Genomic DNA, 26,482 nt, shown 5'->3' on the forward strand with positions numbered 1-26,482 from the left:
GCCCTAGTAGCACACAAACAATGTCTTCGGTTTCTTTCCTCCACCCCTAAGAAATCTACTTGGACTGCGAAAAGAGGCCCACCGGAAAGCAATACATCCAGCAATGAGAGCGACATGTCTCACATGCCATCGTATTGGAGAAGTCCAAGCTCTTCAGACTTCAGAAGCATCATCCATTGCAAGGGATAACCCAACAATGGCTCACTATTCATCTTCTTCTCCACCTCCGACTGCCCCGCCGCGCCCTCCACCCACCCTTCCGGTTGTCCTCCACCCCGGGTGGCGGCTCTCGCTGCCACCCGCCATCAACCTCGCCATTCCTCTCCCTCGTTGCCAACCACTGCCCACCGGATATCCCGCCCCGCCCCGGCCAGTGGCGCTCCCACACCGCCTCACCTCCGCCGGCCGAACCGCCGGGCCGCCACCACCGACCTTCTCTAAGGCTGGTGGCCATTGAAGCCTGGGAAACCCCAAACCCTATCGAGAACTATCGACCTCACTGGCAACACAACCCCCCCCCCCCCCCCCCCCACCCCCCCCAGCCCACGTGAGCGAGAGAAGAAGGATATCGTGCAGCTCCATGAGCCGCACAAATCTCACATCCTCCACCCCCAATCGCATGCATGATTGGGATTTCGATCGATCTCATCTTGATTAGATTCTTTTTTTAGAAAAAGGTTCCTATTCAACGATCCAAAATTTTGAAATCCGCCAAAAAAAATTACACTTTGTCAAAAGAAAAATGTCATAACGAGCTACGTACTAGTAAGTATATGCCTGTGTTCACATCTTCAGACTAATGGACAAACTTGGTAAGCTCCTTTCGTTAATGATGCAAGCGCAAAGCGCCATAATGTATTCCTCAAATTACTAAAAAAAATAATAAGTCCATAAAATGCCATCGTTGGGTCGGTATTTCTTGCGCATAAATTAGCACGATCCAAGGTAGAATTGCTATATATTGTATGTGGGCATGTGGCAAATGTATGCAGCAGCAATCGGTGCGTACAGTCCATCCTCTAGTCAGTTTTCAATTTATATACAACAAAGGAAAGGCAACGCAGCCAAACTAGCAATAGCAAGTTAATTGGCACACCCCCTACAGCTTGTTAATTCTCCGCCTCTAAACCTTGCTTTCGCACCAACCTTTGGCATAAATTAACAGCACTCGGTTGGAAATATATGTATGTGCTTCAGTCAAATATCTCTTGGGCTTCAATTATGCTGTGCTGGCTGCATGGTTTCATCAAACGAGGTAATCAGTATTTGTATGTTTCCAGTATTTGTTGGCATTAACGAATTATAAAAGCCGACCGGGTTCAGTCAGCAAACAATATCTGGATCCAGGGATCAACAGTAAGTGCTCTACTTACTTTTCATCCTTGGAGACTCGATAGTACTTCTCAGCAAGCTGCCTTTGACCGATAAGATGGGCAAACCTCTCGTCATGGGTGATTACGATCAGCTGGAAGTTCTCCTGCCCTTTCCTGGCCTCCATTATTCTGAGATTCAGTTCAGTTAGAAACTCCACCTGATGGTGATAGTCAGCAGATATCATTGCTTAAAGGATACCTCAACAGTGCAGCAGCAAGGCTCTCGGCATTTGGGCCATCCAGATTCGTAGTGGGCTCATCCAAGGCCAATATGCCACAGTTCAGACAGAATGTCTCCGCCAGTGCTAGTCTGATTATAAGAGAAGCAAGCACCTGAAGATGAGTGCAGATATTGTTGAGATACGGCTCTGTTTACAGAAAAGGGTTTAGGAGAACATGCCTTTTGGTCAAAACATGACAACAAATCAGATGCTAAGCAGAGTTCATGAAACCAGAACATTTTACCTTCTGTCCAGCACTGCATCGCCCTCGCATTTCTAGCTCAGCATCACCCGTTTGCATAACAACCTAAGATGGAGCAGGACTAAGAAAGAGAAATTCAAGAAAGTGATTTTGTTCAATGAATGACTAGTTTAACATTACCCGGTAGCTGTACGATCGAGTGCCAGCACCCTCAGAATCAGAATTGATGCTTATGTAATCGATATCTTGGCCTCTGTATGTCTGCTGCCACAGTTCCTTGATTATTTTGTTAATCTCCTCCATCTTCATAGTGTGGAAACGCATGAGAGCTCTGGCAGAAAATGTGTTCGTGTTGTTTATGGAAAATTTCACATAACTGCTGAAAGTGAATTTGCAAGGGGAAAAACATGCAGAGATGTATCAACAACTACTGCCACAAAAACATTGTCAGTGTATTCAATAACTGTAAATGTACCCTTATTGATGATAGCATTCAGGAATTAACTAGTTCTACTAATAAGGAGGCATGTCTACCCACCTCTAGATTTCAACAGTTATTAATCAACCTGCGTGAAATATGGCCCTACATTTGATACAAGGGGGCTCAAACAATTATAAATGATATTGGATAGATGAAATGTGCAACGTCTGGCTTCAAGAGATGCAAGAAAATGTGTGAAGGGTTCGAGTCTCATGATATAGTGCTTAATTGCCGCTGGGTTGCTGATCAGGGGGATCTTTATTGGAACAAGTAATTGTTTAGTATCTGCAAATATAGGATCTAACAAAAGGAGAAACCCTTATGCAGGTTATGCAAGATCAGCAAGTCTGGAAGTTATTTGCATCCAGAACTTACTACCTCAAGTCGGCATACGAAGTGTTCCTTATTAGAGTATATTTGGGATATTTCTATAATAGATAGGTTAGGATTGTATTCGAACTCTACCATAACATATGAGGCTTGCCCTCCAAGTCATGTACCCCAATATATACCGGCCTAGGCCTCAATGCAATACAATCATCCATTGCACCAATTCTATTATCCTACATTCCTTGTGGGCAAAATCAGGTTTAGTCTAAAAGGATTTGGAAATCGTGAGCACCTTTGCGCTGTAAGTTCTTTACTATGGTTGGCCATCCTTAACAGGTGTTGCACAGCCTGCTTGTTCCCCACAATTTTAACAAGCAGATGAGACCATATAGCACCAGCTAATCTCTTGGACAAGTTTGGTTCACCATCCTTCAGCAGGACGGACTTTCAGGGGTGGCGCCACTGCCTAGCACGGCTGGATCCTCCTCTTGGTGGTGCCAGACAATACAGGTCAACAAGCAGCTTAGAAAGGGGCTCATTTGGAAACATCGTAAAGATTGCATACTCAATGGCCTCTGGGCGTATATGCGTGGCTGTGAGGTCAGTCTCAGAGGAGCTCCAGAGGCTGTTCATGGGTTAGACTAAGTGCTTTAGGCCTTCTAGTCTTTTCGTATGTGTGGGTACGTACTGTGTCAGTGCATTTTAGTTTGTATTTACCTCTTTTTTTTAATGGAAAATACGCAGCTCTCCTATAGCTGTTCAAAAAACATTTCACAAACAAGTAACATATTGTTGATTTTTAGATGATGCTTATTCAATGAGCAAAGAAATTTTTATGAAAAGAATCATAAAAAGCAAGCAATGCGACCCTTAGCAATTATGTCCCCAAACAATGGGAATGACGCCACTTTGAAAAAAACATGGTACGAAGGTTGTTCCAACGAGAGATTGAACACGTGCCAATGAGGGAAGGACGATTGGAACATGATCCAAGGACGAGGAACATGTTCCAAGATTGCCGTGGGTTTGACAAGATGCATTATAGGTTTAACAAGAAAGAAAAAGGGACAAAGAATGCTATGGGCTGGAATTACTGGCCCATCTAGCCCATCTCCACCACATGTTACCCTAATAGCTCCGGACCATAGTCACAAAGTTCCCAGGTTGATTGGGTCAAGGAACAGTGCCGAGGGTTGACACTTTATAAATTGTGGTCGACACTCCAGTTCCCCACAACACAACAGATAGCTTCCAATCTTCCTTCTTCCAGAAACACATCTCTGTGACGTTGCCTTAGATCCCATGCCAATGACTAGCAAATGGAAGGCCCACACCATCCGCATCTCTCTGGTAGGTTTTGCTGGCAACTAAGTGATGCACTACTACAGCATGCTCTTCTCCGGCACTTGCTGCATCCCCTGCGCCTCTCCTCCCTTTCGTTGCCCGCATCAATGCTCACACCCAGCGAAGCTGTGTCCCACCATGTCCATGTCCCAGCGGCTAACAAGTCGACGTTCCAGCAATCTGGGTTCTTATCATCCTTGTTCCTCCTTCCGGGGGGGAGGGGGTGTCCACGCCCCTAACCCAATAGCCCGTGTAGGATTTCTACTATGGTCAGTGCTAAGGGGGAGCTTGATACCGACCTGGGTTGCCTGTAGGAAATTTAGGAACCTTATCGAGGCTGGGATAGGGTTGAGTCAGCCACTTATGTAGGGCAGATGGGCACCTCAAACACTATAGTTGGCCCATGTCCACACCCAAGTATTTAATACCATGTCAATTCATAATTCTATATCCATATTCTGTTTGCCTTATATCCAGTCTGGCGCACTGGGCAACATGAGTATCAATTGGCTTTCATGTGTTCCTGATATGATGTAGTTAGGTGTTTCAGTTAGCATGAAATATAAATAAGATTGCACAGTTCACAATTTGCAACATGTTACATACACAAAAGGCAGTATGGCAACCATGAATTTTCTGATAATAGAACACGATTTATTATGAGGTAATAAGAATGTTGGAGGAAATTAAATATTGAAACCAATGGCCACTTTGAAGGGAAAACAAGATTGACTTGGGAGTAAATGGTCTAAATTATATATTTGCCACCTATCACTACTTTATAGGAAAGCATGCTAATCTTCAAGGCAAGGAGCAAAAATAAGGATATTATTTAAGTGAAGTGAAGCAGACAATGTTCAAGAAATCAGATAAATTCTTGGAGAACTATATAAGATGTAATGATGGCGTGCAATGTACTTACTTGTCTAAAGCAGAATAATATCTATCCAAGTCCTTGTTTGCCATTTCAGTTGTCTGCAACCACATTAGTTTTAGATCAAAAAGAAAATGGAATTCAAAGAAACATAAACTGCAATGCCAATCGTCTACCTTAAGTTGGAGAAGTTGACTAGTGTATCGTTTCTCGATATCTTTGTATTGCGTCTGTTTAAGCTCTTGCTTGTGCTTTAAAATATTACTCTGATAGACAGAAAGTGTTCCTTGACACCTGTTAAACTATAAGCATATCCACGCAATCAATTTCATGGTGCCCAGTATACACAAGAAAATCATATCCAAATATTTTCACTCCACATGCCAAATAGCATGCTTTATTTGACAAAAGTATCACGAGAAGATCATGCTATCGTGTTAGAGGCAACTTTTCATAATTATTACAGTGAACAGACAATACCTCTGAATTAAGCCTCTCTCTTTCTTGAGAATGCCGCTTCAGATCAGCTTCTATAGTAGACGAGCTGCCTATTGAAAGCATTCTCTCTTCAAGTGACTCTATATCACGAGTAAGTCGATCCACTTCAGCCTTTGTTTTTCTGTAGTTGAGATTGTCATCAATATTTCTTTTCAACTGACCCTGACCCTGCAGTAGTTCTTTACTCTTGTTTAATTCAACTGATATGGCTTGCTTTCTTGCCTCACAATTCTGTAACTGAGATTGCTTAAGAGAAAGCATTTCCTGAAATTCATTAAGCTTTTCCAATTTCTTGGAATCCAAATACCTGAGAATATCTTGGGGTTACAGATAAGCGGTACAAGTTGGATAAATGAAAAGCAGAATGGAAAGAGATACTAACTCTTTGATCTTCATATTGAGTCTTCCGAGTGCATCAAGTTCTTGCTGGAAGTCCCTTTTTCTTTCTGCCAGCCGATGATATTCTTCATCAAACCTTTCCTTTAAGGCATTATACTCTTGCAACAAGCTCTCTTTCTCTTTAGACAATGGATCAAGAGACTCTTCTAAAAGCTAGATCATTGAGAAATAAAATAGTTGGTATGCATTATACAAACATGCATAAGTACAAGAATTACAATGGCGTTGATGCAAAAATGACTGAACAAAGGTGTACAGAAGGAAAAAATGATGTTAATAAGAACATGCAATTCAAAGCCGAACAGTCACGAATGTGATAAAGAAGTCAGGGCACAAATTGACCCCAGTTAGTCCTGACATTCAGGGGGGCAAGGTACTAGACCCCCGCATTCTGATGCCACAGTAAGGGTGTATAATAGAGACGCACAAGGAAACAGTTGGACAAACATAGTCATGTACTAGACAGACCCTATGATACTTTAGCACGATGACACATTTGCTGCTGATTTCTGAATCATGCAATAGTTTACCGGTTATTGCTTTAAAGATAAGCCTCTATCTTTATGATTTGCATAATGTCAAGTTAGCTTCAAGTTGCTATGGTTGAATATACTAAAATAGCACACGCACATGGTTTCATTCAAGAAAGAAAACCAATCTAGTCCCAGTATTCTTCTTCCCAGCCCGTTTGGTGTGGCTACTAGTAAGCTGATCAGCTCCACTGCACCACAGCAGTCAATGGGCAACCTTGCCTAAGCTTGCCGATGGTGCAAAGCTAAGAATTAAGGAACTAAACTTGAACAAAGAAAATAGTAGTCAAACCCATACTGATATTGCATATGAAAAGAATCAGTGAGTACCTTCTTTTCTATGGTCAGTTGTTCTTTTTCCTCAGCTAGACGCACCAATTCCGCTTCAGCTTCTTTGAATCTATCCAATATGTGTGAAGCTTTTATCTTCTCTTCCCGAACAGTGTGCCATCTCACCTGAGCACTTGCCAAATCATCATTTAGTCTTCTGTGCTGATCCCTAAGATCATCCACTTCAATAATTAATGTGTCCCTGCCAAACATATGGTCACGTCAGACACAGTGGCGCTTTCAAGTTACTAAGTCAAAGGAACATCATGGTTGTTAAAATTATTTACCCTAAAAAACAATAGATAAATATGAACCACCCAGATATATAGTGCAGTATCAAAACAAAACTGTTAAACTAGAGTTTGTATCCCATTTGTGTCTGTATCCGGAGGAAATATTGGATAAATAAAAATGTAATGGAGATGGAGATTTGTCTTGGAATAAATAAAAATGTAATAGACTGTTGGTGCACCATGCCAGCACAATTACTTGAAGCCCAGGATGTAACATTGTCCCCCATGATCTGGTGAAAACTGAAAAGCATTAGGCCATTACATCAGTGTCTCAGACATCATCTTTATGCACCCACATAGTCTGAGAGATGACTTAACAGACAAACCAAACATTGTGTTGCCTATTAAGTTGTACCTTATTGTTAACAATTCATTAATGGTTGCATGGACCATCTAATGCCTAACTTCCTGGGTAGGGAGGGTAGCCCGGCTGGCTTAGATGCCAACCTCCGAAAAAGGAGGGCCGGTGTTCGAATCCCGGGCGGCGCACCTCGCTGGGAGTGAGGGCGTTGCCGGCCAGGCGTATCGTAGAGAGATCATGGCTTCCCACTTAAGGTTCCAATGAACCTGGGGGCTAACACAGCCTCTGGCTCTCGTTTAATGCCAAACTTCCAATAGAGACAACATCTGCTACAATGTGCATGTGTTGTTAACATGCTAAATATTCACTCGAGAGACAAGTGTTCTGCTAGAGTCTAGACAGCAAACCTCTTTCCCTCACAAATCTCTCCTCCACATCACTTCAAATCCTATCTGGCAATGCCATCTGGGGACCTACAACTAAAGATGGATGACATGAACCAGTGTAAATGTGTAATGCCCTGATACCGGTCAGGTCTTAGAGATTGCCCACTTGTTTCAATCGAATTTCAAACAAAAAAAAAGATGTAATTTCCTTTCTTATTGTAAATGCCAACAATTATAAGCTCTAAATGTTTCATTCTGCACAGCCAATGCATGGAAATAACCCAAAAGCTGACTTGGCCCAATCAAGTCACACCTGTTGTCACAGCAGGGGCATGACACCTGTAGGATTGATTATGCTCAATTATATTGTCTGAAATAACCCAACCTCTACTTCCTTCTCTTTTGTTTTCAATTAATAAAGCTAGAAGGGCTGAAAAGTTGGCATAAACGAGATCACTTTTCTAATATCCATAATTGGATGTTCTCATGTGCACCAAAATATCTTGAAACTAACACCTTGAACAAGACTTTTATAAATTAGTGAACAGGATTTTGCAATTTAGTCCTATTGAATACTGCAGACATGTCACTGGGAATTTTTATTCCTAAATCAGATACCTTGCCCTCTGCACAGAATCCAGCTCCAGTTGAATTTCGTCCAAAGATTTAACACCTTGGCCAAGAGAATCAAGTTTATATTCAAGATCTTGTACTTCTTCCTCAAGCTGTTGTATTTCACGTGCATGCCTGTCAATAGTATCAGTTGGTTTTAACAAGGCTTCCACTGCATCCCTGTCCATTTTAACTTGAGCAAGAACACCCAAAAGCTGCAACAAGGACCACATTACAGATATGTAAGGAAAACAACCTTTCTCTAAAGATGGAACTCTTAGAACAAAAAGGAAAGCAGGCAAAGTAGAAAAGGTACCACAAATTTTGAAATATATTATATAAAGCATTCTAAATAAAATAACACTACAACAGATGATGTCTCTGCTAGAGCTACTTAAGTAAAAGGATCTAATTTGTTAGTAAACGGTTGTAATGCTGTGACTTAAGACTCAGCTCAGGTTTTCTGAAACTTTAGTGATCGCAAGATACCAAGAAAAATAGTATGACATCGTTTAACCACAGCAGCATACAGATTTTTGTGATTACATTAAGAAAAGTCTATCATACTTGCAGCAACTTCAAGCTTGGGATTATGCCCAGTCAACCATATAAGAGGTTTAAAGAAAACAGCAAAGGCAATATGAATTCGACAATTTTATTTTAATGAAAATGAATGGTACATGGCTTCATTAGCATAATTGTATCTCATCTTTCTGAAGAATAGATGTACTTTTACTTTAATGCATGATTCTGATATCAAATCTTCAAATTTTTGTTTCCAAATTGTGAAAAGGAAAACTGGGTGCATAAACCATCTGCTCTAGCTAGTCAAACAGCAGGTTTTTTCTAACTATGTTCAATTAAATAATGACCATTCCATAGACTAATTTGGAAGAGCATTGAATACTTAAAAAGAGCTCAGTGTCAACAGAATCATTATGAGGACGCATGATAGAACTCGAAGATAATTCAGTTTGGAGTTGTTTTGATCAGAGAAACATAGCTAATCCCTCTTGCAATATTGTCTACAATTTTGCATGCAAAATTGAAAGCAGATGGTGACGAAAAGAGAAAACTAACATCATCGAATGTTTGTTCCTTCTGACTTTCATCCGCCAAACGTTGATTCAAGTTCTTCTCTGCTAGAGGTATAGTTTCTTCTAACAGCTTCTTATAATCATCATAGATAGTACGAAGTTTATCCAGTTGCTGAAGAAAAGTTTCAGCATCTGAGGATTCAATTGCCAGAGCTTTAACTCTCTCTGCAGTACTTGCGCTATGCATCCTTTGCTGAAATGTAAAGGAGAAAGCAACATCAGTGAACAAGTGCAGCATTTAACTTTTAAACAGAAAGAGCAATCTTTGATTATTTCATCACCTACTTTCTTTACAAACTCGTCCTCCTCATCAGGTGTAAAAGCACGTTCACAGCATGGACAAACATGACGATCACGAGCCACTTCTTCAAAAGGTAAAAACATCTGTCGCATTCCATTTGCTAAACTCTCTAATCTGTTAATGGGCATATGAAAGAAATCATTTAATTTAAGTATCTCCAGACAAACAGCTCTAACAGAATAGTATAAGGTTTTATATCAACCTTTTCTGTTCATCTCTTTTGTTCTTGGCATCTTGCAGAACTTTGGGAAACATGTCAACATCAGCAGATATCTGTGAAATAGATTGAAGCTTCGAATCCAGGAATCTCCTCTTTGCTGTATAAAATTTTCAAATTTGAATGGCAATACATGATCATTGAAGGAATAGTATGGTATAAGTATATAATAAACAAATGAACCAACATGCAGTTTCAAAACGCACTTTATGAACCACGATGAACCATCTGTGTACATGATTGTTACACAAAATATGCTATCATAGTTTTGAACAAAAATTCTACTGTACCAAATGAAGTGATTCGAAACATAACAATAGGAACCAAAAATAACACTGCTTTACAATAAGCATCTGTAGCGACGTGCAATGAATACACTAAAGCTCTACTCTTAAGATATTCCCTCTGGTAAAAAAAAATACTTGACGTTGATTTCTTATAGATAATATCTAACAGATTTATGAGGCTAGAAAGTACTTTTCAAAGACAAATTTGGAAACTATTGATTATCAGCTAGAAAGTACTACGACAAATTTGAAAACTATTGATTATCAGTTTCAAAAGTTAGACCGGATCATCCCCCCCCCCCCCCACACACACACACAACAACAACACACATAAACCAGTCCACCACCAGCACCCAAAAAAAACACAAACAAAACCTTATTGGTTGTACGACGGTCCTGGGCCGGAAAAGGCAAGCTCCACGCAATATCCCCACAATAGTGGATCTTTAAATTTCCCAACTCAAAACATAGTGGACCTTCAAAACTTTGCCAACTTGGTGCTGAGTAAAAAATGTAAAGTGATAAAATCTTACCATCCAAATCTTTTCGAAGCTTTGTTAATTGTTCTTTAGCATCAGACACCTTGCTCTGAGCCAATTTAAACTCTTGCTCTGCTTCCAGGGATTTTGATTTTAACTCATTGTATTCCTTGTCCACTGGCCTGAGCAAGCAAAATCAATAGTGTCATTATTCATTAGTAGATGCAAAAATAACAAATACAAAGCGAAAAATACACTGCTGTAACAATAAGAGTGTTATATCACTATATGGTCACCCTGTTAAGAAATTTTAGGTCTATTAGACTAGTAGCATAAGTTGAATCCATGCAAGCCTAAAATCTAAAGCAAGAATCTATTGAGTAGACTAATATATGCTAATGCATTCTCCTGTACAAGATCAACATTGAGTTCATATTCAAGAATCAAGATATAACCCATTCACGGAAGTGTACAAAAACTGAAGATGCTAGTGCTACCCATCCAGTAGTCCAACTGAATCTGTTACTGTAACAACAGCTTTGTATATACTATATAGGTAAATATAATTAAGATTGATCATATGAGTATGTCAAGGTAGGACTATTAAGTTATTATTACATACTAAATTTGTCACGTGCAATGTTTTAAATTGCGGGTATAAAATTGTAGGAGAGAATAATAAGATGTATTCCTCCAAACTCTAGAAGGGTGGGATATATAGTTCCTATACATGGGCCTCTATACATGGGCTCACATATACACCAACACCCCCCCCCCCCCCGCAGTCTGAACTACCGACGCAGCGGTGTTCAAGACTGGACAACAAGAAAGCCAACACCCCCCGCAGTCTGAACTACCATCGCAGCGGTGTTCAAGACTGGACAAGAAGAAAGTACAAAGGGCAAATACCCCCCGTAGCCACAACTAGCCACCTGCTACGTTGAGGCTGGAGCGAAACTCCGAGAAGGTCGAGGAGGGTAGTCCCTTGGTGTAGATGTCGGCAAACTGGGAGGTGGTCGGGACATGGAGTACCCGAACATCGCCGACGGTGACCTTGTCGCGCACGAAGTGCAGATCGATCTCCACGTGCTTCGCCCGCTGATGCTGAACGGGGTTGATGGAGAGGTACACGGCGCTGACACTGTCGCAGTAGACGAGCGTGCTCTTGGCGAGCGGGCTGTGGAGCTCCGCCAAGAGCTGTCGGAGCCAGGACGTCTCCGCCATGCCGTTAGCGACAGCCCGGTACTCCGCCTCAGCACTGGAGCGGGACAACCGGCTGTCACTTGGACGACCAGGAGACAAGGTTGCCGCCCATGAAGATGGTGTAGCCGGAAGTGGAGCGGCGAGTGTCCGGGCAGCCAGCCCAGTCAGCGTCGGTGTAGACCACCAGCTCAGAGGTGGGAGAACGGTGAAGAACCAAGTCGAAGCCAACAGTGCCACGGATGTAGCGGAGGAGACGCTTCAGTGCAGCAAGGTGAGACTCCCGGGGATCATGCATGTGAAGACAGACCTGCTGAACGGCATAGGTTAGATCCGGCTGGGTGAAGGTCGGGTACTGCAAGGCACCGGCAAGGCTCCGGTAGGCAGTAGGATCAGCCACGGGATCACCCAGATCAACAGACAGCTTCGCCTGAGTATCGACAGGAGTGGAGCATGGCTTGCAATCAATTATCCCAACCCGCTCCAGAATGTCGAGTGCATACTGCCGCTGGTGAAGGAATAGGCCAGACAGGCGAGTCTCAACAGTAACGCCCAAGAAGTGGAGGAGCTGACCAAGATCCTTCATAGCAAACTCCTACTGCAGAGTGTAGATGACGCGCTCAAGCAACTGCTGACTGGAGGCGGTGAGCACAATATCATCCACATAGAGCAGCAGGTAGGCAGTCTCATCCCCACGGCAGTAGATGAACTGAGAAGTGTCAGCCTTGGCCTCGGTGAATCCCAAAGTCTGCAAGAACGTGGCGAACCGAGAGTACCAAGCCCGAGGAGCTTGCTTCAAACCATAGAGGGACTTGTTGAGCCGGTAGACCATATCCGGACGACTCGAGTCCACAAATCCCGCTGGCTGAGAGTAGTACACTGTCTCTAACAGAGTGCCGTGAAGAAAGGCATTCTTCACATCCAGCTAGTGCACAGGCCAGGAGCGAGAGAGCGCAAGCGAGAGGACCGTGCGCACAGTAGCAGGCTTCACCACTGGACTGAAGGTCTCATCGTAGTCCACACCAGGCCGCTGGGAGAAACCCCGGAGAACCCAGCGAGCCTTGTAGCGCTCCAGTATGCCATAAGCCCGACGCTTATGCGTCCAGATCCACTTGCCGGTGACCACATTGCAACCAGACGGACGCGGCACGAGGTCCCACGTCTGGTTGGCAAGGAGAGCCGCGTACTCTTCCATCGCGCGACGCCAGTGAGGATCCACCAGGGCGTTGCGGACAGAGGAGGGTACCAGAGAGACGCGGCTCGCCCTCGGTGGCGGAGAGTCGCGGCCTGAGACGCCATCGCCGAGTCACCATGGGATGGATATGCCGAGGATCCCGATGGATGACTGGCGGGTGGTACACCGCTGGCTCGACTCGAGAGCGAGTCGGCGGAGGCGGCGGCGGCGACAGCTCCAGTGTAGGAGGCGGCAGCGACGACTCCGGTGTAGGCGCCGCAGGAGCCTCCGGAGCCGGAGGCGGCACTGGTGTGGCGCCGAACGACGCCAGTACACCTGCACCGGCTGAGCGTACCGCGGCGGCACCGGTGTCGGCACCGAACGACGCCGGTACACCAGCACCGGCTGAGCGTACCGCGCGTGGCGCAGCAGGAGACACCGGGTCCGCGCGCGGCACGACCGGAGGTCCGGGGGCCGCGCGTGGCGCGACCGCGGGCACCCGAGCTGCGCTCGGCACAGCAGGGATCACCGGAAGCGGTGCCGGTGTGCCGGAAAAACCTGCAGGGAAAGGACAGACAGGTAACGGTGGCTGAACCACCGGGTCAGTCGGAAACAGGGACTCCAGCTCAGGGTCAGGAGAAGGTGTGGAGGAGGTGGAGTAGGGGAAATCCGACTCGTCAAAGACGACGTGTCGGGAGATCAGGACGCGGTGAGAGGTGAGGTCAAAGCATCGGTACCCCTTGTGGTCAGGGGAGTAACCAAGAAACACACAACGAATCGAGCAGGAGGCTAGCTTGTGAGGAGCAGTGGCGGAGGTGTTAGGGGTAATACGCACACCCGAAGACCCGAAGGTGGTCGTAGCGAGGAGGGTACCAAAAAGAGCATGGTGTGGAGTGGGAGCAGGAGAAGCAGTGGACGGAAGGCGGTTAAACAAGTAGGTGGCGGTGTGGAGGCTCTCAGTACAGAATCGCGGAAGTAGAGAGGCCTGAATTAGAAGGGTGCGCACGACGTCGTTCGTCGTGCGAATCATCCGCTCAGCCTTACCGTTCTGAGGAGAAGTATACGGACAAGACATACGCAGCTAAACACCCCGAGAGAGGAAGAAGGAACGGGAGGTGGAGTTATCGAACTCCCGCCCGTTGTCACACTGGACGGCCTTAATGGTGAGGCTAAACTAAGTGGACACCCAAGCAAAAAAGTGGAGGGTGGGAAAGGTCTCAGACTTTGTGCGCAAAGGAAAAGTTCAAGAGTAGTGTGAGAAATCATCGACCACCACCAGATAGTATCCATAGCCAGAAAGGCTAAGAACAGGAGAAGTCCACAGGTCACAGTGAATATGATCAAAGGCATGCATCGCATGCGAAGAGGAAGAAAAAGGAAAGGCATGCGTCGCATGCGAAGAGGAAGAAAAAGGGAGTCGAACATAACGACCAAGCTGGCACGCATGGTAGAGATGGTCAGCAGGAGCCCTAGTACCCGGCACATCGGTACTACAACTGAGCTGAGGCAGAACGTCGCGGCCGGGGTGTCCAAGATGGCGGTGACAGGTGGTGAAAGACAGCGTCGCGGCAAAAGCGGCAGACGAAGAAGAAGGCGAAGGCGGAGTAGCAGAAGACGGGAGGCGAAGAGTGTAAAGGAGCCCCGGGCTGTCACACCGGAGGAGCGGACGCCGGGAGGCCGAATCCTTTACAGTGAGGCCAAAAGAGTCAAATTCGATGGAACAAGAATTGTCAGCTGTAAACTGACGAATGGAAAGAAGGTTATGAACCATCTGAGGAGCAATAAGGACATTGGGAAGACGAAAAGAACCAGGAGCAGAACCCACGGCGATGACAGGAAGGCAAGACCCGTCACCAACCATAATGGAAGAAGGACAAAAGGGGTGTGGGGGTCGGACAGAAGAGAGGATACCGACATATGGGGTAGTGTGGAAGGAGGCACCCGAGTCGGCGATCCACTCGGTGTTGACCGGCGGCTTCAGCCCCATGGCGCTGAAGGACTACGCCAGTGCGGCCTAGTCCCACCCCCCAGGCCAGGCCGGCTGAGCAGAGCGGGCGGGGTCCAGAACGGCACGAACAGGAAAGCAGCACCGGGGAACATGGCCGCCGGCTGGGGCTGACCCCCCCCCCCCCCCCCCCGACCCTGGAACGGCCACATCGGGATGCGCCCTGACCAAGGGGCGCCGAATGATGGCCAAGGCATACCTCCAGGGCCAGGGGCAGGAGTGGGAGCCGGAGTCGGGGTCGGAGTGCCCCGACGGCCTCCACCAGTACCACCAGAAGTAGCGCCGCCAGCACCACGTCCGCCCCGACGACGACGCCCGCGGCCTCCCCCGCCCACGGTCTGGCAGCGTCGGCGGCGATCTGCTACTCGCAGAAGGCGACGGCGCCGAACGGCGCATCCGCGGGGGGCATACCGAACGCAGGCCACGCAGGCGCGGGAGCGAGGAGGGCCGCGGCGAGAGCGGCGTCGGCCGTAGCAGCTCCGGCGACGAGGGGCTCCTTCCCGCGGAGGGCGGCGGCGGTGAACTGAGGAGGAGGGCCACCTGCGCCGGGTAGGAAGAGGGCAGCCGCACGCGCATGAACAGCAGGGGGTTTGCCCGCGAAGGTCGCGGGGACCGCGGGGTTCGTGGGGCAGGCCGCGTGGGACAGGCGCCGGGGCAGGGGCCGCGAGGGGCGCGCCGGTGGCGGCAGCTAGCACGAGGGCGTAGGGAGGCCCCGCGGCCATGTTTTCAAGTCGTCCGATTAATCGCGATTAATCGCAATTAATCGCCCAGGTCGGTTCTCCAAGTCCGACCAGCACCACCGACCCGACCAGAGCGACCAGAAACCTGGCCGTCCGATTAGTCGTCCACTAATCGCGATTAGTCGGTCGACCAGGGCATTTCTCGACCAGGGCAGGATTCAGCAGCAAGGATTCAGCAAGAAGAATATGGAGTTTTGGACAAGAAGCTGGAGTTCTGGAGAGCAAATATCAAAAGTAAGTCACCAAAACCTGCAGAATTGCTTGTTGTATACTATATTGTATATATATAATTATATATACACTATATAGTATATACTGAACATGTAGACATATGTATTAGGGAACGACCAGGCTCGACCAGGTCGACCTGGTCGTCGACTAATCGCGATTAATCGCCTGGTCGGTCCCTAGGCGACCAGGACCGACCAGCCGATTTGAAAACATTGCCCCGCGGCGGTGACCAACGCGGCGGCGGCGGCGGGGACGGCTGCGCGGTGGCGGCCTGGAGCCACGCGCGCGGCGCCCCTGGAGCAGAGGCGGCGGAGGAGTGGGGCGCCCATGGAACAGAGGACCCGGCGCCATGAAGCAGAGCACGGCGAGGGGCGACGAGCGCATGGCTCCGGGCCGCAGGGACCACGGGCGGGCTGCACGGCGAACCGGCGGGCTGCGCCGCAGAGGTGGGCCACGCGGCCGCGGCCGCGTCCTGCCCACGGACAGCGGCAAGGGCGGCGGCCGGGGCGCACCCTGCAGCGGCAGATCCCGCGGTCGGGGCCGGTGCCAGGGGAGGAGGATGGGGGCCGGCGGCCGCGAGGTGGGCCGCGGCTCCCGCGGCGGCGGCACCCGCCCCCATGGCGGCAGCAGCAGGTAGAGGGAGGGAAAAGGAGAGGGGAAGGGCCGGCGGCCGGCCGGCCATGGGGCCAGCGGTGGCGGTGGGAAAGGGAACAGCAGCAACAAGGGGAGGAAGGGAAGGAGGCGCCGGTGGCCGGCCAACCATAGCGGCGGCGGCGGCTAGAGGAAGGAGAAGCTAGCTGATACCATATAGGAGAGAATAATGAGATGTATTCCTCCAAACCCTAGAAGGGTGGGATATATAGTTCCTATACATGGGCCTCTAGATGGGCCTCTATACATGGGCTCACATATACACCAACAAAAACTAGCAGAGATCCGGTCCAAATGTTTACTCAACGTTATAACCGCTATCCCTTTCTACTGCACACACAAATCCCTTCACCCCTCTCTCTGCTGCAAGCTTGTATCCGTGTGACCGCCCCAAATTCGCTCGTTTCTGTTGCATCCGACGCTCACTCCCCCAATTCCCTCCTGTCGCTGCTCCATCGAACCCCAAATCATCCATGGCCACAAGGTCCCTACCCTCACCTGTGCTCTCCCTTCCCTCCTCGATCGCGCTGCCGCATCTGCTGGCCTCCTGCGCTCTCCCCTCCCTCCCAGGCCGCGCTGCCACAACTGCTGGCCGGAGGCAAGCGCACCTGATAGCCACCTGCGAGCACAGGGAACAGCTGATCGGAGGCTAGTGCATCTGCAAGCCGCTGGCGTTCAACCGTCCCTCCCTGTCATGATGCTGCTTGCGGAGGAAAGAGCACATCTTGCCTCCTCCCCTTCGTCCACGATGAGTTACATTTAGTGACGCTAATTACTCTATCCGCTACAGCAGTTAGCGCCTCTAATTACCGCAATTGCGCCCTTAGCTCCATTAGCCATGAAATCATGCATATCGTAGCGCAAGGTTTGCTAGGCCCCATGTTATCTAGTCGTCCAACTAATCGCGATTAGTCAGGCTTATCGGTCCGGTGACCCCGATAAGGGACACCGAGTAGGTCTGGGCGACTAGTTTTCTAGTCGTCCGACTAGTCGTCGACTAGTCGCGATTAGTCGCACGATCAGGTTAGACTTGAGATTGTTTTGTGGGCTGTTTGAGTTATGGGCCTCGGCCGGTGATGGGCTGGCAAGGTGGCCCATTAGGTTTTTGGTATATAGAGGCTGAGAGACAGGAATATGGACTATGGGACAGGAATACAGAGTTCTGGACAGTTCACAAATCATCTCTCACAAATAAGTGAAAAATCGACCATTATTGTTGCCTTCATACTTGCTTTTTATTAAGTAATATGTAGTACATATATCATATCGGTCCTGGGACACATAGGACGACTAGGCAGACGACTAGGACCGACTAAGCTCGACTAATTGGCCTAATCGACGACTAATCGCGACTAGTCGTCTGATCGGTCCCATAGCGACTAGGTTCGACTAGACGATTTGAAAACATGGGCTGGGCCGCTATAGCAGTGCTAAATGACTGCTATAGCCCGCGATTTTAAACATTGGTCATGCGTTCAATATAAAATTAACAGAGTAATTAGGACAAACCAAAAGGCTTGACTGATCTCCTTCTTCCAATCCTTCTCAGCTGGAGCCCACCTAAGAACACTTTTGATTTTGTCCTTGTGCTCATTAACCCTGCATTTTACAATCCAAGTGCAATATGAACTTTAATAATATGAAGAGTCCAATGATCTTAGAGTCTGCATTTTACTATATTTGTTAGCCAGACATAACAAGGAGGCACAAAAGTAAACCAATATTTAGCAGAATCGGACCAACTTGCTGTGCAAGTATGATGCAGTCCTATTTGATTATTTACCTTCTTGTATGTGCAAGTAACAAGCATACGCAAAACATTAAGAGAAAGGAAAGAAACTTACAAATCATTGAGCTTCTGCTTGCTGCTTTCCAGTGCATCCTTCTTCAAACCCAGTTTTACTCTGTCATCAGCATCTCTATTTATGTTATCTTTCTCCCGCTGAAGTGTTTTTATTTTATGTTCCAAACTGAATATATCTGTCCGCTTCTGATTTATAATTAAATCATAGTCTCTTTCTCCAAGGGCCAGTGTCTTCCTCTCAACTTCAATTTGCTATTTGAAAATGAAGATATAACAAATTACTTAGTAAAAATTAAGAGTTTCTTACTTTGAAGAGAAAGCAAAAGAACGCAAACAAATACAGATGGGGCTGCAGGAACCATTAAACTTCACATCTTTGGGCAGTTGTGATGGAACCAAGGGTTTCAAATTACAAATCCCAGAGTTAACTGGCCAGTTGCTGCTGACTGCCAGTTTTCCCAGAGGGAACCAGAGAACAAATTTTGGCCTCGGAGCACCCTAGTTTTGAATTCAAACAGTAATTCAAGGTGGGAACTGGTTGCATACCAGCAATCCCAGGTAGGAACTAGCTGCAAACCAGTGAAATTCAAACTATGCATATTAACTGCACAAATCAAAATCACTTAGAAAAAAAAATACCAGACACCCTCTAAGAAACAGTACCGCCTGGGGTCCGAGATTCAAATTTATGTATGCTGATAATTTTTTCAATTTCATGGATAAAACTGACAGCAATGTGCATACAAAAGAAACTATCGAAACAGCCAGGTGCATCTGTGAAGGTGAACATTGCCAACAGTCACGTAGCAAGTCAAATAACAGAAATTCATTAGTGTCCTGTGGTTCAGGCGTCCCCTTCAACATGTTATAATGTTTCAAAAAAGAATCATCCCAGAATGTAAAATGTATATAGCATACACAAACTTACATAAAACTGCAAAAACTCAATATCAAATTCATCTTTGATGCTGAGATTTTAAAAACGCAAGTGTTGCAGTCGGCACATGATGAACAGTGCCAGATTGACAGTTTATCTATTTTGTTTCTTGACATCTAGGATGAATTTGAAACTGAATCGTTGCAGCTACATACGACTTTGTGTACTACCTGCATGACATTTTGACAAATTTTTGACACTACAACATGATAAATTCACAAGTAGGGACGCCCACACCCCCAGATATGAAATCTGCGCTAGTTGAATAAATACCAAATGTCTCTCCCTTTCATCAAGACGAGACAGATTAAGTTTTGAAAGCTCCACTTCTGCAGCATCACGTTCTTTCTCTTTATCTTTAGTGCGCCTTGAAAGACCTGACTGAAAAGTACTTGATTTATTAGGAAACGGTACCCAAAAGACACTTATGGAAGAGCATGCAAGCATAGGTAAGTCCAGTGTTCTTTCCATCACTAACCATGGATTCAATCTTAGACTGTATCTGGCCATCAATTTCAGAGTAGCGAGCATTTACTTTAAGATAGTGTTTCCACAAAACATCTAACTGGTCGTCACTGGATTTCTGCTCAACAAGAGGATACAGACATATTTAGTGCATACCTTCAGTGATGAAACACTTGCATATACAGGGCAGACACTTTTAATGAAATCCATAACAGTTGGTAAAAATCATTTGGAACATGGCATGCACTCATGCATCCAGCCACTGAGATGACGAGCGAAAACAAATAAAACTGCAAACTAAAAACAATGCAGAATAAAGCAAGCTCACAATGTGGCCGAACTCCATAGAAATTCTGATTTTAAGAACAATTAGGTAAAAGTATATGTTGACACAAAAATCGTACGATGTCCTTCACGTAAAGGCCTGGGAGATTTTGCAAAAATTTTGTGTGAACAGTATACATCAGAAGCAATTGAGAAAATAAGAAAGGAAACCTTCTTCTCCTGCAAATCATTCTCAAGATCTGAAAGCCTCGCTTTAATTCTGTTTGTAAGGTTCATAGCAACATCATTTGTAAAGGGAAATGCAGGAACTGGCCCAAAATTATGTTTGGTGAATATCCTTTTGATGTCCGAGTCTCGTTCATGCTTAATAGATATGTGAGCCTGAAAAACGCAAACACAGTATTAAACTCCAATATAATGACCAAAAAGAGAGAGAGAATAGTCATAGTCAGCTGGTAAAAATGGAAGAAAGGATTACATCAGCTTCTGCTTGGAGCTTTCCTATTTCATGTGTTAATTCAGAGATTTTCTGGGGCAGTGAGGAGCTCGTTGCTGCTTCATCATCCATCTCTCTACCTAGTTTACTGATTTTTGTTTCTAGTATTGCAATCCTTTCTTCAAATTTTGTTTGCCATTCCATTAGTTCCTCATCAGTATCTGAGGAAAACAATGGTCAACTGCTATTACGTTGGGGAAAACCATTAGGCATAAGGGTACCAGTGAGAACTTTACCTTCATTCTCCTCAGAAAGTGTGGCATACTGCTGCTGCTGAAGTGTAAATAATGTACTTCTCTCCGTTGCTTTGGTGCTAATTTGCCCCTGAAGTCCTCTCAGTTCATCCAAATTTGTTTTCATATGCCGGATTTCATTCTCGATACCTTGGATCTGTGACTTCCATTGCTCCATTTGAGATTTTGAGGCATCTGACTTCTCTTGATCTTGAGCAATATTTTCACGGAGCTGCAAAAGTAATAGGAGTGAATGGAACAGTTTCCCCTCTAAACTAAACTCCACACTAGTAAGTGTAAAGTGTTTACAGTTTTTCTGTAAAAATCTGTTGTTATATAAACATCATTTTCCCCAAACAAATACATTGAAAAAGAACTGGACTGAAAGCAATAGGAGTACAAACAAGTAGAACAACAGAAGAAACAATTCAATAACAACAGTAATTACCAGTAGAACAATTTAGAATAGGAAATGGAAAAAAGAAAAGGTTGAAGGATGCAGATCTAACTATGTCCAAACAAGGCAGATACCGGAATCAGTTTGCTGTAAAACTAATTTCCATGTATTAAGAAATAAGAAGAATATGCTATTCTCGCTGTCAAATGGATTCACTATTTTTCATTTGTATATTCTTAAAAAATACACATGATGTTCTCAAATTTGCAAACATTATCATTCTTCACCACTACAATAATTTAGAATCTGCACAATATAGTGGAAAACGTTAAAATTGCTTCCCTAAAGTATGACTGAAGTCTGGATAACCCCCTAAACTATTTTTCTATTCAATTTACTTCCAAAACTATGCCAATTGGTCCAATTTTTATTTACCCCTTGATAAGATTTTTATTTTTTGCTTCTCCACGCACAAATGGAGTCTATAAGTTCAAATTTGTGGAATGATAGCAGACACCATAACATATATTATAGAAATACATCGTCAATTTTTCAACATTATTTTATACACGAGGACAATTAATAATAAGCTACCTTTTCACATACACTCCTATGAAAAATGATGATGAAAATTTCATTATATATTTTTACATATGTTATGATGTCCACCCACCCAGAAAAAAAAATAAATTAAAACTCCAGTTGTGTGTGGAGAATCAAAAAAGAGAAAAAATGTATTAACGGTAAATTCAACCTAATGGCATAGTCTCAGCAGTAAAGTGGACCAAGAAATAGTTTAGAGGCTATCCGGACTTTAGGCATACCTGAGGTGATTTATTTGGACCTTCTCCTAAATTAATATTCATAACCAACTAAATTTCAAACTTGATTAAGGTTCTAAGGGTAAACCTACTGGCTTGGTCCTAGAGGTAGATAGCTATGGGCAGGACAACTGTGCAAGTCATGTGACCAAAGCTATTAATTTTGTGCCTAACAATCCATCTTTTCACAAAAAAAAAAGCCATTATCTTAGTTATCAAAGAATCACAAACCAATTCTCAGATGGTTAAAATCAGATATTTGTGTGGTGGAATATGCACAAGCTAACATGGCATAAAAAACAATAACTATCTTTTGTCAATACTGATCTAATAACATGAAAAAACAAAAAAAAGTGACAAACTCGATTGCTGAAAACACATTACCTTATATGCTTGGTCTTTTACAGTCTGAAGGTTCTCCAGCTTCAACCTAAAAGTCTTGATCTCTTGTGCTTGATCCTTGTGAAGTTTCTTTATGACTTCAAGAGCTTTGGTATACCTGTACTTTAATTGAGAAATTATTAAGGAATTCAGACGGTAGTTATGAAAAATGGCATCAACTCATTGACTTTGAAGCAAGAATATTTTAAAGTGCATGCTATTTCAAACAGGTGACAATAGTTTCAACAATGAGACAATCTGGTGTTGCTCAAAGCTTCTTTAAAGTACCGGGTAGCAGAGAAAATGTCATCAAACTTCTTCTTAAGCGTTGACGGGTCCTGCAATGGCCAATTGGACTCATCTTGGTGGACAAATATAACATTCTCTAGTACAGCCTTTGAAACACCCATTAAGGCTGGAATCTCTCTATCCATGTCAGCACATCTGTAGCTGAGGCAGACCTTCTGCACTAAGATATAACAAATTAATTACAATATGCCAATGAATAAACTTATTTGACCAGGAGCACGAAGTAGGAAACAATAAAAATATGCAGTTCCTTGCATAAACCTTACGATCAGCAAAATTACCCATGAATCGGTGTCAAAATTCCATTACATAGATTTCATGTGCAAGCACATTACTGCTGTCTGAATACAAAGATACCAAAGGCTAAGAAAAGTGCTAGATAGATTTTTTTTTCTTTTTATGACAAGATATACAATAACAAAGGAATGCAGGACATTATATTTATATATGTCCTTTCAGATTACATGATTAACAAGATATTTTCATCAGTTGAATACCTTTATATGTATCAATACAGCAGGAGTAGAAGAGTACAGTATTTCATTATCTTTTGACACAGAACAAACTGAAATTGATCACTTTGCATACATTATGTACGTGCGCCCTAATAGCATTGCAGCAACTGTAAATAAGGGGCACTAGCACGATGCATGAATCGACACAATAAATTCCTTTTGGGGTTAAATTTAGTGTCATAAGAAAATTCAGCTACTTCCAAGACACCAGAAACAAAGCAAGTTAGATAGGTTTTTTTCCTCAAACATGCAGGAGAGCTGTGTATCATTGTATTAAAAGAAGAATAGTGTTACTTCAAGCCCATTCGCGCTCTTATCCACAAAGAAAAGCAAGTTCGATAGTACACATCACAACATGCTGCCGTTTCATTCAGATTTGTTCAGCAATTTGTTATCCTGATCATTTCAAAGCTAAGCCGTTGTAAATGCCGCTCCCTCGTAATACTTTAATAAGTTATAATATTAAAAACTCAGAATGCAAGGATCAATTAGGGGCAACAACTTAATCCATACAAGAAAAAAAATAGAAGAATAAAGCGTGGACCTCGCCCGTGTGTGGATTTATAGTCTGGAGAACGCTTTCAATTGCCTTAAACTCCATCTTTGATGCCTTTTGGGTAAGCTGGAAGGATCGGATGCACACCACATCCTTTCCTGCTGCAGTCTTAAACCTCAGCTTAATCTGCCCTTTTGTTTCCGTCTCACCAGCTACCTACATTTTATACAATACATAACGCCAGTAAACTTCCAACAGGTTATCGAATTGCAATTCATCCAACATTAGCCACCATTCTCAAATTCTCCTAAGCAGATTCGAAAATTGTATTATTCACATTAAGTATGCCTGCACACACCCAACTGTTCCCAAATCCAGTGCACGACCCAGAGCACTAGAACTCTGGACATGTAACGGAATAATGGTTCGGGAAAGCAAATATCACCTTAGGGTCATGCACGAAGGTGTGGCCGGAGCGCGAGTTGGGGGGCAGCTCGCCGGTGCAGGACAGCTTCAGGCACTCGATGATAGTCTGCAAAGGCAAGAAAACAGAGCATCCAAAAATCAATCCGGGAAGCACCCAATCTCCTGGGTGCACCGGCGGGGGTTGATTGGGAGTGGGGAATCAAACAGATACCGTCTTGCCGGCGCCGTTGGGGCCGACGATAAGGGTCAGCGGCTTGAAGAAGGTGATGACGTTCTTATTGTCCGGGTCGAAGCTCCGGATGCCCTTGATGAGCATCTTGTCCACCGTGCTCATCTTGCCCCGCGACCCTCCGGTTCCTCCTCCCCGGCTTCGGGTTCTTCTCCTCCTCCGGTCTGCGCAGGCGCGATTGCTCGGAATCTAGGTTGCGGATGCTATTCCGGTATTCATCTATTGATTTGGCTCCGCAATGGATGATTGATGGAAGGTGATTGAAGAGAGGAATGAGAAATAGGAAAATGGGGGCCGGAAATCGCTTTCTCGGTTTTGGGTTTGGGGGGTTTTGGCCTCTTCGTGGGGTTTAGGGTTTGGACTTTTGGGCGGACGCCGCGACGGAGACGCACGGTGGAAGACTCGGTTCACGGGCTCACGAATCAGAAGACTGCCATCCAAATTGACCGTTCAAGTTTATTTTCAGAAGAGTTTTTTTATGGGTCAGTTGGATCCATGCCACTACAATTTCACGATTTTTGATTTCATGTTGAAATCGATGCCATTGAGTGGCATGATTTTCAACGTGAAACCCAATTTCACGGAGTTGTGGTGGCATGAATCGAATTTTCCCTTTTTTTATTGGGGCCACTGCAATTTTCGAAGTTCTGAGATATGCCATTACAATTCACGTATTTTAAATCGTGACATTACAATTCTTCTCTTCTTTAAACCGTGGCATTTTATACGTCTTTGATGTTCTTGGATCCACTCGCAGACCCGTGTATTTTCGTATGGTCCAAAATACCCCTGCTACTTCTCTCCCTTCCCTCACTGACGTGTGGGGCCCACACGTCAGGTTCTCCTTCAACCTCACCTCCACAACGTTGCTCCACCTCGCACGGGCCCGCTGCCGCCGCGCCCTCACACCGTCGTGCCCTCGCGCCAGCACGCCACCGCCGCGCCCTCGCGCAGGCTCGCTGCCGCCGCGAGCTCGCCTGACCCTCGCACAGGCCTGCCGCCGCCGCGCCCTCACACCGGCACGCCGCCGCCGCGCCCTCGCGCAGACTCGCCACCGCCGCTGCCTCGCCTGGCCTTGCGCTGGCACGCCGCCGCCACCCTCTCTCCGCCCGCGCCGCCGCGGATCCTTGCTCCTTCCGCACCCCGCGCGAGCTAGGAGCCGGGCCACCGGTCTTCCGCCCGCGCTCGCCTCGCAGCTGCCCTCGCCGCGCCACCCTTCCTCCGCCCGCGCGCTCTCCCCTCGCAGCTGGCCTAACCGCGCCACCCTTCCTCCGCGTGCGCGCGCTCGCCTCGCAGCTGGCGTCACCTCCAGCAGGCGCGAGGGGAGGGCGCGGTGGCAACGTGCCCGCGCGAGGGCCAGGCAAGGCCGGAGGCGGCGGGGGAAGAGCTCGCCCGGTGGGGGATCAGGCAGACGGTGGCGGCATGGGGGGCGGAGGTGAGCAGCGCGGTGGAGGTGAGGTTGAAGGAGAAGCTGACGTGTGGGCCCCACACGTCTGTGAGGGAAGGGAGAGAAGTAGCAGGGGTATTTTGGACCATACGAAAATACACGAGTCTGCGAGTGGGTCCAAGAGCATTAAAGACGTATAAAATGGCACGGTTCAAAGAAGAAAAAAACTGTAATGGCACGATTCAAAATACGTGAATTGTAATGGCATATCTCAGAACTTCGAAAATTGCAGTGGCACCAATCAAAAAAACCCTTTTCAGAATGGCAAAAAAAAAGACTAGTACTAAGACCCTATTTGGATCTTTAACTGTAAACCCCGTAAACACAAAAAAAACGTCACATCGAATATTTTGACACATGCATGGAGTACTAAATGAAGTATATTTACAAAACTTTTTGCATGGATGGGCTGTAAATCGCGAGACGAATCTAATGAGCCTACTTAATCCATGATTTGCAACAGTGATGCTACAGTAACCATCTACTAATTATGGATTAATCATTGATTAATTAGCATCATTAGATTCGTGTCACGATTTACAACCCATCTGTGTAAAAAGTTTTATAAATAGACTTCATTTAGTACTTCAAATTAGCAAGATTCCGTTGCAAAAAAAATTTGCGTTCTATCTAAACACGGCCTAAAGAGAACAAAGCATAGTTCATGGAAAAGCGTTTGGGAAAA

The 26,482-nt window shown here is 45.5% G+C and overlaps 1 protein-coding gene across 6 annotated transcripts; it reads right to left on the reverse strand.

Annotated features, from left to right (window-relative positions):
- Positions 1-891: 891 nt before the first annotated feature.
- Positions 892-24,716, reverse strand: LOC120702333 (DNA repair protein RAD50). Of its 6 annotated transcripts, none has more exons than XR_005686353.1 (27): positions 24,333-24,716; positions 24,141-24,227; positions 23,744-23,911; positions 22,664-22,839; positions 22,379-22,493; positions 20,780-21,008; positions 20,526-20,704; positions 20,258-20,428; positions 19,776-19,880; positions 19,571-19,678; positions 18,401-18,612; positions 18,066-18,155; positions 10,610-10,737; positions 9,775-9,889; positions 9,557-9,686; positions 9,255-9,464; positions 8,181-8,389; positions 6,583-6,784; positions 5,706-5,875; positions 5,306-5,630; positions 5,002-5,127; positions 4,874-4,926; positions 1,977-2,175; positions 1,839-1,901; positions 1,573-1,683; positions 1,374-1,502; positions 892-1,233 (listed from the first exon to the last, which is right to left on the reverse strand). XR_005686353.1 is itself a non-coding variant. In XM_039986087.1 (27 exons), the coding sequence occupies exons 1-27, from the start codon at positions 24,453-24,455 to the stop codon at positions 1,194-1,196; spliced, it is 3,996 nt and encodes a 1,331-aa protein (XP_039842021.1). In that variant the 5' UTR covers positions 24,456-24,714; the 3' UTR covers positions 892-1,193. The 6 variants fall into 6 exon arrangements, 4 of the variants coding, with proteins under 4 accessions (XP_039842021.1, XP_039842029.1, XP_039842037.1 ...); XM_039986087.1 differs by having other exon boundaries at positions 1,573-1,706; positions 24,333-24,714; XM_039986095.1 differs by having other exon boundaries at positions 940-1,233; positions 1,573-1,706; positions 1,977-2,172; positions 24,333-24,714.
- Between the last annotated feature and the right edge of the window lie 1,766 nt (positions 24,717-26,482).

Source organism: Panicum virgatum, chromosome 1K (genome assembly GCF_016808335.1).
Source record: "Panicum virgatum strain AP13 chromosome 1K, P.virgatum_v5, whole genome shotgun sequence".
Classification (NCBI taxonomy): Eukaryota; Viridiplantae; Streptophyta; class Magnoliopsida; order Poales; family Poaceae; genus Panicum; species Panicum virgatum.